At 44.3% G+C, this 13,344-nt stretch overlaps 3 protein-coding genes across 3 annotated transcripts; 1 reads left to right on the top strand and 2 right to left on the bottom strand.

Moving 5' to 3' along the window:
- Positions 1 to 144: 144 nt before the first annotated feature.
- CLUP02_05879 (uncharacterized protein) lies at positions 145 to 2,097 on the bottom strand (the record flags this gene model as incomplete). Its single annotated transcript, XM_049284884.1, has 3 exons — positions 145 to 767; positions 1,078 to 1,798; positions 1,897 to 2,097. Coding segments are annotated over 3 exons (1,545 nt in total), but the record flags the coding sequence as incomplete, so codon positions are not given.
- A 367-nt stretch (positions 2,098 to 2,464) lies between these two features.
- CLUP02_05880 (uncharacterized protein) lies at positions 2,465 to 2,597 on the bottom strand (the record flags this gene model as incomplete). The annotated part of the gene is made up of 2 exons (XM_049284885.1): positions 2,465 to 2,469; positions 2,510 to 2,597. The coding sequence occupies 2 exons, from the start codon at positions 2,595 to 2,597 to the stop codon at positions 2,465 to 2,467; spliced, it is 93 nt and encodes a 30-aa protein (XP_049142028.1).
- Positions 2,598 to 5,553: 2,956 nt separating this feature from the next.
- CLUP02_05881 (uncharacterized protein) lies at positions 5,554 to 6,943 on the top strand (the record flags this gene model as incomplete). The annotated part of the gene is made up of 2 exons (XM_049284886.1): positions 5,554 to 5,878; positions 5,943 to 6,943. 2 exons carry the CDS (start codon positions 5,554 to 5,556, stop codon positions 6,941 to 6,943), a joined length of 1,326 nt encoding a protein of 441 aa, XP_049142029.1.
- Between the last annotated feature and the right edge of the window lie 6,401 nt (positions 6,944 to 13,344).

The raw sequence follows: 13,344 nt of genomic DNA on the forward strand, positions 1-13,344 counted from the left end.
CTCAAAGGGCTTCGATTGACCTCAACGGCTGTCGCACAGAATGGGCGCGATTTTTAGTGTGCAACACAAAATATGTCCAATACACTACCGAGGTCGTGTACTGCTCAACCAATGTAGATCCTGTAGCTGGTATGGAGCGCTCAGTCAATTGCAATCAGGTATGCGACGGCCTCGGCTGGATTCGAGGATCGTGCGATTCAACAGCGCTTTCTCGTCAAAACATTGGTCGAATGGAATAGAGAAAAAGAAAACGTTGTCTTGGTAATCGTGGTCAATGTCGTCGCAAGTGTCGCCTCGTGTTATGATATTCGTGGATGGATCGTCTGGACGTCCGGGAATCGTCGTCGCAATACTGTAGATAGGTAGGGTCAAGGAAATAGGTCGTCGCGACGAGCCAGACGGACGTGATAATTCTTCGTCTTGTTTACTGGTGAATGGCTCGTGATTAGGTATGGGCTTATCGGGGGAAAATCGAAAGCGCGCAACCCCCACCACCGGAGGACGGCTGGTGTTTGCGAAAAGGAACGACTGTGGTTGAAGAGAAAGGTGGGAGGAGGAAGTTCGGACAGGCTTGGGCTGAGGCGGACCGGTGTGGTATGTATGGCAAGGTCCAGCGATGGTGGGCGGGGTGGAGAAGAAAGAGCGGGTGGCGCGAACCTTGCTCGAGGAGCCGGGACAGGGCGGGAGAACAGAGAACACCTCTGGTCCTGGCAGGATAGGTACGAATGGGAAGAGACCTGTGCCTGCGCCTGAGCCTGCGCCTGAGCCTGTGCTCGTGCCTGAGGGTTGCAGTGAAAAAGGTCGACAGGCCCTCGAACACCGAAAAGTACCTCACCAAGCCAAAGTTGAGGTGAACCAAACTTCACACACTGCTCGCTTGAACCCCCGTGCAGTCCTGCAGTTGCAGTCGGTGCAGCAGCAGAGCGTGGTGACCGGGGGAGGGCGTCCAAGGTCCACGGGTTGCAGTCGCACAGCGGTTGAGCACGCTAGAATCCCCCACCTAGGCTAAACCCAAGGGAACCTAGTCAAGCCGTCCAAGGCGAGTGACAGTGGAGCGTTTGTGACTGACGGACACACCAGTAGCGGCTCGAGACAGGTCCAGAAGCTCGCCAGCGCATGTGGCAGAGTGGAGTCTAGGGTGAGCGTAGTCTCGTTTTGCGCCGAGAGACCCTGAGGATGCAATGTGCGGTGAGATGCGCAAGGTAGGAAGCGCCTTGTTGAAGGAGGAGACTGAGGATCGCCTGCCCCGTCTGCCACTGGAACTGGGCCCGGTTGAAGTCGTGGCTTGTAAGTTGTCCAAACCCGATCTCTCTTCTTCGCAAGGAATCCTGGAGAAGAAGCTACTTTGAAGTTTGAGTGAAATGGGTGGCGGCGTGTGAAATGGGGTTTGGCGACTGCAGTAGTCGTATGTACTCCAGATACACTGTGTCGTTCGTTTGGTGTAGTTATTCGATGGACACGACAGGAGTGCAGGTACGGCGAATGATGGAGCAGCGAACGACGAGGGTGCAGAGTCCGAAAGGAGCGATGGAAGCAAAGCAAAGCAATAGCTTCGGGCTCCCGTTGGTTGATTCGTTCGTTCGCCAGCTGCAAAGCAAGGTACGCCGCGCGTGAAGTCTGGGAAGCGCGCCGGACTAGGTGTTGGGTTGGTCAAGACAAGCAGCCGATGCAGGCCACCGTAGTAGGTATGCTTGGTGACGGAGAACTCAATAACACCAACGAGACGACTGGTCTTTCTTGGGTGTCGGACGTTGCAGAGGATGTAGCAGATGCCGCGAAGGAAAAGCTCAAGCCACGACTAGTAGGGCTCAATCGTAGACGGGCTGATGCAACGGACGAGACGACAGTCGAATGAACAAAGCAGATTAGGAGTCCGGATAGACAATGGCAAGCCTCAAAGAGACTCACAGAGACGGTCGAGACGATCAGGCCGCTCGGTTTGTGGGGCAGTGAGACAAGAAACCAGACGATGCTGCCGAAGCTGGATGTGCGTGCAGCAGCTTCGTGCTCGCTATCTCGTCTTGGGTAGGGCGCGTTTGCCCTGCGTCTGCGGTGCTTGTTGGTGCGAACTTGCGGATGGTGGTTCTCCTGGCCACAGCCTTTGCGGCGGTTTGCGCTCGGTCGTCTGCGACCGGGGCAGGGAAAGAAGGGAGGCTGGTTTCTGCGTCTGCAGCCAGCAGGCTTGATTAATGTCTGCCGGGAGTGTCGTTCTTGGGACGAACAGAGCCTCGAAGTGCAGCGATTGAGCGTTGAGCAAGCCACAAAGTGGATAACGAGTGTTGGGGATGGTCGAAGATGAAGACTGGATGATGGCCAATGAACGAGAAAGCGTCCTCAAAAGAGTGCCAGTTGGCTCGAATGCGGCACCGATGACGGAGAAGAGTGTAAGACGTGACGAAAGTCGGATAAGTGAGCGAACACACGGCCTGGTCGTGTTGTTGAAGTAATATTCTTAGATGGGCTGTCAACCTTTGTTGAGCCGGTAATTAGGAGTTTGAGTACGGAGTACGGATAGTAGGTGAGCACGAGGTGAAGCGTTGGATTTGGCCGGTGAAAATCAAGGTGAGTGTGACGGGCGGGAAGCGACTCATTGGCATCACAAATTGACAATTGTGGGCGGTGACGTCCGTCCAACCCAAGTTGAGAGAGAGAGAAGCGGCGGCGCATGGGTGGGGGGGAGGCAGTGCGTGGAGTGTTCCAAGAAAAAAGAGACGACGGATGAAACTGATTTGAGTGCGATCCGTGCGAGAGCTGTGGGAACTTTCACGACTTGGAGTGCTGAGAGGAAGGGGAGAAAAAAATCAGACATCCGATGGCCGATGGTCGACGGTGGCCCAGATGTGAACTTGTGAAGTGCGGAAGCGACGCGTTCAAGACGCGGCTGAACGCGTCTTTTCGCGTTGAGTGGGTCAACTCACTCGCCAAAGTGGATACTCGCCTGGTATATCTGAATTCTCATTGGTCAGTCAGACCCACCAGGGCACCATCTGCCGGGCCTGCTCGATGTGCTCTTGGCAGTTATGGTTGGTACTTGCCTCTTGGTCCACCACCACCTGGAAGGAGAAGGCACCTCCTCGTCTGTTCCTCCCCCCGATCGGTCTTTCCTTGCTCCATCATCCATGAACGGGAATCTGCCAGCTGAAGTCCCAGAGTCTGGACCTGCCGCACCACAAAGTGCATGAAGATGCGATGCCAGGATCACCGAGCAGAAAGCGGCTGTGCGGGAGGAGCGGGGAACAGAACACGAACAGACGAGAGTTCCCAGCTTTGCTCACTTCCATGCTACCTAATTACAACTTTCCAAGGGCCACCAACTACCGCCAACTCTTGACCCATTGACTGAATCATGAATAAGGGGCCCGATCTCTCCTCCGTACTCCGTCGCTCTTCGCCGTCGGCTCTGACTCCCATCCTTTGTGCCAGGGGCAATCGTTAGCTGGGAGCTACTCGGGAAAGACTTTTCATTCCATGACTTTTTCACCAATGTCCAAGCTGCAATACGACGGACGATTACAGATACCTGAGGCAAACGAATCCTGGCCGAGACTAACATCAGCTTGCACACGCTCTTACAACGGCGCCGGCATAGAAGCAGAGGCTGGGGAACAGGCTCTCTCCCAAGTCTATTGTACCCAAATCCATGTACGATGCTGGGTAGGGGTGGCCACTGATGGATGATACGAACAAGTCCCGCGGCTGGCGCGAAACACACGAATAGCATCACCGTATGCTGCGTCGCGTTGTGTGTTGTGTTTTGTTGTACTGTGCTGCTATACTTCTGCCCCTAAAGCTTGCAATCGCTACACTTGGCCCTCGAGCCAATCGAAGCACAACATGGCGCGTTCGACAGCTGCGAATGCCTGCCTGGCCCTGCACGACGATGGGGTTTGGGATGCGGTGAGCCCGTCTAGGTAAGGTTCTTAGGGGCGGCAAGAGTATCAGTACGGGTATCTATGGCCTGGTCGATACTCTCCAACACTCTTATCATACATACCTATGGGCAGGGCATGGTCAACTGCAAGCAAGGCTTCTTCTAGTGCGCCGAGTATCATGGGCTCTGCACCCTTCATGAGCTCAAAACCATGGGCCACCAATCTCTGGCCGGAGAAATGACAGGAGGCCCGCCCCGGGATCAGCGAGTCTACTGCGACGCTGCAGCTGAACGCTTCGGGATCCGCAGAGGTGCGTTATTGCAAGAACGGCGTGCTTTTCATGCAGTGTCCATGTTTTCTCTCTCGTCCTATGTCTGGGGACACAGGCTTTCGAAGACACTACGGCAAGACAAGATGAGCTCATATACCTTGATCACCAGTGTTCGAGTTCACCGCAGCTCAGAATCTTGACTTTCATCCGAGTTCTGTGTGCAGTAGGTGGTGCACCGCGGCATGCACAGAAAAGGTCAGGCTAAAGTCGTTCCCGTCCAGACGATCAAACCGTCCGAGTCAAACGAAACGGCCACCCCAGAGGGAACTGAACAACTGTCAACGGCTTCGGTGCAACGTCAAACCTAGAGGCCAGAAGACCTTGGGCTTTGCGCTGGCCCAATCAAAACATAGTCTACCAGACAGTCTTGGCACTCTGCGTGGCACCGGTTCGGTTGTCCGCTGCGAGATCCAAGCAGCACGAACCCGGGGATGCTGTGTTGTGGTGCGCCAAATCCCCTGGTCTAGGCCGACGTCGCGAGCATTGCGATTATTCAACGACGTGATCAGACGGAAACATTCAGTGTAAGCTTGGCCACCAATGCACAACGGGTTGTGCCTGGGCCGTGTCTTCACTACTATCTGCCATCCGAAATCACGCTTCGGTGCCCGTGATGATGAAACAGGTACGGCTAAGTCGCCAGGCTGTCTCATTGACCCTCAAGACTATGTAGGTAGTGATTCCTGGTCGTGAGACGAACCGACAAGGGGCAACACTTGAGATCAGCAGCAGTAGGAAAACCAAGCCATGAAAGTTCGCGGCCTATTCTATTTCAGCCTCAAAGCTGGTCAGGCGGCAGCCATTATTCACTTAAACTCGACTACAGACCTCACTACCGCCACAGAGAAATCGCGTTTCTCGTCGCATGTTCCTGTTAGCGTGCGCCGAACGCGAATCCCACGATACTCTGTGTTCATCGCTCGATAAAGGACATGTCGAACCAGTACCTCTCTGCAACCTGCGATTGCCAGAGTTCTCACTTATTCGGCATCTTATAAATTCCATGACGCTCAGAAAGGGACAGAAGATCCAGGGGCATTGCGAGACTGCTGAAGAACGTCGGTAAAGATGGCATCTCGGACTAGCAGCCTGTCGAGCGCGCTATCGCCAATCCTATCCCTTTAATAGCTGTCGATCTACGCCATGCCATTCCGAGAACGACTGAGAAACGCCACATTTCTGGCTCGTTCAGCCAGGCGCGAAGCTTTCCATTCCACTCGTTTCGCCCTCGATAGCTGGCTGGGCGTTTTTCCCTTGAGAGAGTCGCCTCTTCCGCCTCCTCATCAGCGAGATGGTTTCCTCAATTTTTCTCATCACGGCAGCAGCTCCAACTGCATCGATCAGCCCATCATGCTCGGCTCGACATCTTTATCCCAGCTCATGAAGCTCGTGGGGCCGATGCTCCTTATTCTCTGGTCAGTATGGTACTTGGGAATATCACGGCAGCATGTACAGACAATCACCCGCAAGTTCCGCAATCAAAGGGAGCTATTTACCAAAGATTTCCTCGAGCACGAAGTTGACGGACGCTTCGACGGCGCGGCTATCCAAGGCCTGTGTGCCAGCAAGAAATGGACAAAGGGATTGATGATGGGCTGCGATGCAGCACCAGGAGGGATTGGTGAAGTGCGGAATGCCCACTTGCACTGCATTCGCTTTGCGATCGAGGCAGGAGGTAAGCATGTCCCTTGGATAGAATGCGGGTTTCTGGATGATGATTTCATACTAATTGATGCCAGCGGAGTTGATCCTACCCGAGATCATACCTCGTTCAGAAGACGACATCAAGAACATTAATGGACGGCCCGCCGTGCCTCTCGACTACTACTTCGACGCAGCCCACCTCAACCACGTTCTCCAGACGTATTGTCCCCAGATGAGAGTACACGGGTCGATGAACGACCTGTACGACGTGCCGGAAGTTTTCGAGGCCCTCCAGTTTAGTATCGCGGATACGAACAGCAACTGGGTCAACGGCACCGTCCTAGCCGAGCCCTCGGACTGGAACAAGCAATTCCACGACTTCATCAACGAGAAGTCACCCCCCGCAGAAAGGGTATACCCCTTCCGCACCCATCTCAAACATACCCTGTGGACGTGGCCGACGGCACGTGACAAAGCGCCCGTGGCCTCTTCGTTCGGACGCATGCTTCGCATCCGCCCGGATGCCCGGCGCCTCGCGGCCTCGGCGCTCTTCAGCCTCGAGTCCCGCTTCCAACTTAATCTCGACCCACGGACGCGGTACCACCCGTCGAGCTTCGTGGGCGTCCATCTACGCACCGAAGAGGACGTCAACGAGAGGTTCCCGGACTACACGACGCAGGCAGCCAACTACCTGCACTACCTCTCCGAGTCGGAGTCGAGCGTCGCGTTCCTGGCCTCGGGCGCCACCGAGACCAACATCACGGCGTTTGTCAACCGTGCCGAGGACTTCAACGTCACGGTCGTCACCAAGACGAATATCTTAGACGACGAGGAGCAGGAGGCGCTGGAGGCGCTGACGTGGGACCAGCGTGGACTGGTCGACTACGAGATCATGCTGCGCGCCGGCATGGTGGCGGGCGTCAGCGCGAGCAGCTTCGCGTGGAACCTTGCGCTGCGGCGGTCGTACGCCTTTGGGCAGGGTCCCATTGGCGTGCCGCTTGAGCCTGGCGAGACGATTTCGTGGAAGGACGAGTATACCACGCTGTATGGACGGCACGAGAACGCGTACGCCATGAGGGCGACGGTATGGCCGTGAGGTGTTGACGGACAAGGGAGGGGAAAGCATTAATGATAAGTGCGTTTTGGCGGGACGTGAAGGGGACCAATGGAAACGAGGATTTAAACAAACAATAAGGCGGCAGTTCGCGAATATCTAAACAAAGATGTCTGGACGCTTATGGGTAGTGGTGGTCTACGGGCGTTTCTGTCATTTACCCCATCTACAATGCAAGGGATATCATATCAGTCTCATGTCAGATGTCGTCTTGGGATGTGTGTGCACATGCCTACAAGCCCGCTACACTGTGATGTTCTTCGTCTCAAATCACGCCGTTGGTTCCTTCTCGCAGCCCGATATCATATGGTCCTTACAGCTCTTCATTCATATTCGGCGAACGACTGCTTTTGTAAGTTGTCAAGAGGTCGTTATTGTCAAGTCTGATCAATCGTTGGATGGCATCATTAGGTGTTGGTTCACCTGCATATCCGGCTTTAGTGTGGTGAGCTTCACCTACCCAGGCTTTTTTTTTTTTCAACCCGACGTTGGCCGAGCCATCTCGATTTCCCGTCCGGTGCATCCAAACTGCAAATGACGAGTCGCTTCGGGTCCGGGTTTGAACCCCTCGTTTCGGTCAAATACTTGTCCTTCTCATGCCGATGATTGCATAGTACGGTAAGGATAAATGTCGACTGCTAGATAGCATGAGCAGGGTCTGCTTGAAAAGGGAGAGGGAAATGACGGCTGCTAGAGTTCAGGTTGTCCAGGCAAACGTATTGGCTTGTTCAGTTCACTCATTGACTCGTGTGAAGGGACACGGCAATGTTTGTGTAACCATACTTGCCATGGTATGAAGCAGAGCAGACAAGCCGCCCCCGTGCCAATCATTCGCGAGGGACCCCGCCACGCTACCTCACATCACCTATTACCCCTCGTTCGACGTTCGTCAAGCGAGCCGTCAATGACTGACAGGTGAAAAAGACAGGCAAGGAAACGGCAGGCAAGCGGCGACCACGGCTGCTGACCCGCATGAAGCGACGCATCCAACTGCAGCAGAGGTGCGTCCCTCTTGCGTAGCCCAGTGCTCCAGACCCCCGTCATGTCAGTCAAGGCAGTGGTAACCCCCGCCGTCACGCGACTACGTGACCCGCCTCACGCTTCTCGGCTCTGGGGCCAGGACCGTTCTAGATGTCTGAAATATCATGATGGGGGAGCACGAATTGGGCCATTAGTGAAAGAAAATATGATCCGGTTCCAGTTGCGTTGGTTGTTGGTTCGTATTTTGCGTAAACCTGGTTGAGGATATGTCGTGAGATGGATGAGGCAGGTGGGGGAGGGGGAGAAAGATGAGGGGTGAAGTCAAAATGGGACGAAATGGTTTCTACTACTGTGTATTAGTTGCGCAGCGTGCCCAGGGGGATCTTCTCGCGGATGTAGGCTCAGCGTTGCTAGCTCTGTGTAGACCCAGAGCTTGGTATCCATCTCAAGGAGATCCATGGATCCTTGCGGGCTTTTCTTTTCTTTTTTTTTTTTTTGCTGCTGAGAAGGCACAGAGTGAGTGAAGTTGCTTTCTGGATCGTCCCCTTGCGTTTGCTCATCTTCACGTGGCCGCCTCAAACTAACGTAGCACTGTAAGTAGCTGTCGTGAGCTGCATGATACGGACCAGGTATGAATATTACGCATTACTACACAGTAGGTTAGTCTAGAGACACGGGCTGCGTCTTTTGGTCAGACTCGCAGCTGAGGTTTTCCAGGTTTCCGGGGCTCCAATTCCAATACGCATGCCACTCACTCACTCACCTCACTGAATGAGAGAGAGTGAGAGACGGGAAGTGAGAGAAATGTGCCGCTGCCCATGGCAATAAATCCACACGCGCAACACGCTCCGTTTTCGTAAAGTACACATCGCTGCCTTCCCCGTCGTTCTCTACGGCAGACTGCAAGAGGCACTCTGCCAAAACCGTTCTTTCTAATAGACCTACGGCTACCGTAAATTTTAGGTATTAATAGCGCGACTTTCTCGTACGTATAAATGAATATTATAATAAATCCTATATATTATTATAAGGAATTACTTACGACTATAGGTAGTAGTAGTTATATAAGGGCAGTTATGCCGCTTAGCAAAAGTGGGGTAGCTAGGGGGCATATCCTCCTTACTAATTTCTATTACTAATTAATTTCCCTTTCCTCTTAACTAACCTAATATTCCTTAAGTAAGGTAAGTAATCCGCTTAAGCCCCTATAGTTACTTATTAGCAATTATATTTTGCTTTATTACATTTTATACCTTTTTTTATTTTACTTTTATTACTATTACCTAATTATATACGTAATTATAAGTATAATATTCGCGATTTATTAATTAGAAATATTAATTAGGTATAATTAGGTAATTTTATGCGCAATTACTAGTATAATTTTTACTAATTAGTAATTATGCTTTTTTTTGGGCTAATATACGCGCAATTATAAGTATAATTACGTATACATACCTATTTATAATTTAATTCTTTTTATTTACTTTTTTCTTTAGTATTAACTATTTACGTATATATATTAATAATTTCGTATAAGATACTCCCTTTTTTAATAATCGCGTACGCCGTATAATACTTATAATAAGTACTTAATATAGCGTTCTAACCCGTATTAAAAATATATAGCTCTTAACGGTCCCCGTATACTAACCTACGTAGTACCCTAACGACCTTACGTCTTATAAAATAACTTCTTACCTCCTTATTAATACGTATATTTCTATATAATAGCTTCTTTATTATACAGATTCTTATATTATTTATAAGCTCTTTATTTTCTTTTTTAAAGACTTTTTATTAGATCTATAACTTTAGTATTATATAAGTTAGTATATACTACCCTATATTATTTAATATTACTATACTAACCCGTATAATCTAGCCCTAGTATTAGATTAAGCTTAACCCTAAGATTACTAAGAATAGCCGTTATATACCCCCAGATATTACTATAACTCGTACTTAGGCTACCGATATTATTTAAATAACCGTATATAATAATACTAAGACTAGTACTAAGTCGTACGCCCGTTATAAAGCTAATAAAGGCATTTTTATTAATTATATTACTTTTATAAGTAAGGGCTACTCTAATTATAACTATATATTTACTATATACGAGTATATACTCGTTATGCCTCCCGTTATTACTCGTATATTACCCTATATTACCTTATATTTATTTATAGTTTACTAACGGTTCGTACTAACTTATAATACGCTTATTAAAATTATTAAGTACGGTCGTAACTATAAGGGCCGTAGTAAAGTCCGTATCGGCGCTCTATTTAAGTCTTTAAGTACTATCCCCGCTATATACTTCTATATAATAATAAAAGCTTTTAAATAGGTAACTAAGTAGGCTAAAAATAATAAAGAGGGTATATATAATAGTATATAAGATTATAAAGAGCGTTACTAACTTATATAAACTCTAAATAAAGAGTAATTAATTTAATATTCTTATATAGCATAGTATAAGAATTTATATAGGTATATATTAAGATATAATACGGTTAGGCTTAATACCTAGGTAGTAAGGCCCCTACGGAGTCGTAGGGTACTTACTAATTATAAACTAGAGTATATACGCTTAGTTTAGCCCGTAAAAGGCCGTAACTAACCGTATAAAAGCTCTCCCTAAAGTTTAACGTTTTTAATAAAATTATAGAACTTTTATTTATTATATATTATTGTTATATACTTTTCTATCCTTTTTAGCGTTATAAATCCCCGTAAGCGTCTATATTTCTGTATATATACTTATAAAACCTTATAAGTAAAAGGATACCCCTATATATCGCTATAATTATATATAAATATTTACCCCTTATTTAAAATTTCTTTTTTAGTTTCTTATTTTATATATTACTACTTTTTTAGAATAGTACGACCGCGTATTAATCTTTTATTATATCGAACGATAATTATTATAAAGTTAGAGAGTAATTAGACTTATAATATAATTATTATATATATCTTTACAGTTTCTAATACTCGAATTATAAAGCGAACTTTTAAATGTTAACTTATAAAATAGGACTTATAACGAGAAGAGCGTACGGTCTTTTTTAAAGATTTATTAATTCGTATCTAAGAATTATTTTTCTAATAATACTTAAATAATAAAGATATCCTTTTTTAACTCTAGTCTAAAGGATTTATAATTACAGTTATAAGATTATTAACACTTCGTTAATAGAATTAGCTTTAGTAATAATAAATACTAAAATAGCTTATAATTATATAATAACGATTAGAAAAGTTTTTTTTTAATATACTAAAAGTTACTTACCGTATTAAAGGGTACGGTAGAGAGTATTTTTATATATAAGTTCGCTAATAAGCTTATATTATTAACCGAGATAAACTATACCTTATATATCGCAAAACCTTTCTATAATAAGTTTAAGATCGGTTAAGTAAAATAAGGTACCGTTATAAAGGGTTTACGACTCCTGGACTAAATTATATTTAGTTTTTAAATACGTACGATAAGCTTTTACTATTTAGATTTAAGATCTATACTAATATTAATACTTATTCGCGGTTTATTATATAATTCTATATAGGGGTTTCTATTTATATATCCCGGAATATACTTATATAATATCTTACTATTATTTAATAACGGGGATTTACGCTATTACGAGTTCGTTTAGACCGAGGGAAAAAAACCGTTCTTATATTTAGTATTTATTACTACTTTTTATAATACTATTTAATAATAAAAAGTCTAATTATATTCCGTAATTACTAAATCTTTAGCAAAAGTATCTATAACGTTAAAATTAAGAGTTAATAGAATTGTCTTTATTAAAATAAATTAGTATATTAGTAAGTAAGTAATATATATCTTAGTATATATAAGTATACTTACGTTTATAGGAATACTTCTAACTACTTAAGTTCTAAGGGCTATTCTATATAAATATACTCTTTAACTAGATTATACTTCTATTTACGTATATATTACTAATTCGTTCTGATTTTATTAACTTCGTATAAATTTAGAACTCTTATCGAATTCGTTATTAAAAAGGTCGCCCTTATGTTATTTCTAATTAGCTATAGTAACTATATTATTAACCTATATTACGAACCGTATAAAACTTTATATAGCCGATTAACTAAGACCAAGTTCAATAACTATTAAACGCTATTTAGAATAATAATAATCTAGACGCATATCTTCTTTAAGCTACCTTATAGATTTATACTTTAATTATTAAGGGCTCCCTAATTATATTAGCTAAAAGTACGAAGTTTAGCAAGGCTAATTATCCTTATTTTAAAGCGTATTAATATTTTCGTATTTATTTAAAGTAGTATATATATAATAAGCTCTAACTAGAAGTTACTTTACTTAGTAAACTATAGGGCGGTATTATATAAGTTAAGTAGAGATTAGAAAACTTTAGAATTAATTTTAAAATATTAAATAGCTTTGTAATTACGAGTAATACTAAGGACAAAGAGGAATTATAAATATAATTATAGTTTATTTTAAACTATTTATTAATAAGAATGCTCGTTTCTGTCCTTGTAGTATACTAAGTTATTTATTATTATAAACTTTATCTTCTTATTAAACTATTATAATCTCGTCTTTCTTATCGTTTTTATCCTTTTTAACTTTTTTTTTAGCCTTTACCTCTTTTTTAACGATCTTCTTTTCTTACTTAACTAATAATTCTTCCTTAATCTTTATCGTTAGTTTAATATTAATACTTATTAAAAGCCGTGTTTTTAGAATATTTTTATACGTCGTTTTACCTAAAGTTTTAGTTATAATTAGCTTTATATAACCTTTTCCCTTTTTTACTAGCTAAGGTTTAATAACTAATAACTTAATTTTAGTTTAAAAATAATAAAAAGTTAGTAATTATCTTTTTTATATAAGATCGTAGCTTTAAAAAGAAATCTCTCTAAACTTATAGCTTCGTACGCTACTTTATAATATTCTAAAATATCGCAAGGATTTTTTATATTAATTAAAAATACTATCCACTTTATTAAAAAAATTTACTAGTTTATTATAAAATATAAAATAATAAATCGTATTATATTTTAATATAAAATAAACGTTAAGAAGCGATTAAACTAAACTTTCTTAATAAACTTCTTAATAACTTAGACGTTAATATAAGTCGTTACTTAGAAACCGTTAAGTTCGTTTTTAAAAAAGGATACGTTATATAATATAATAGAGATATTAATTATTAGTAATTACTTTAGCTCTTTTTTTATTTACTAAATACTTCGTTCCCGCTCTTTTAAGCCCGTAAGAAGAGATTTTATTAATATCGAGGCTTATACGTTTATACGTTCTTATTATATAAAAAGGGTAGAGCTTATATAAATATTATTATTAATTAGTCGTTTTAAAATAGCTTTAT

The sequence above is a fragment of the Colletotrichum lupini genome, chromosome 3 (assembly GCF_023278565.1).
Source record: "Colletotrichum lupini chromosome 3, complete sequence".
NCBI classification, from domain to species: Eukaryota; Fungi; Ascomycota; class Sordariomycetes; order Glomerellales; family Glomerellaceae; genus Colletotrichum; species Colletotrichum lupini.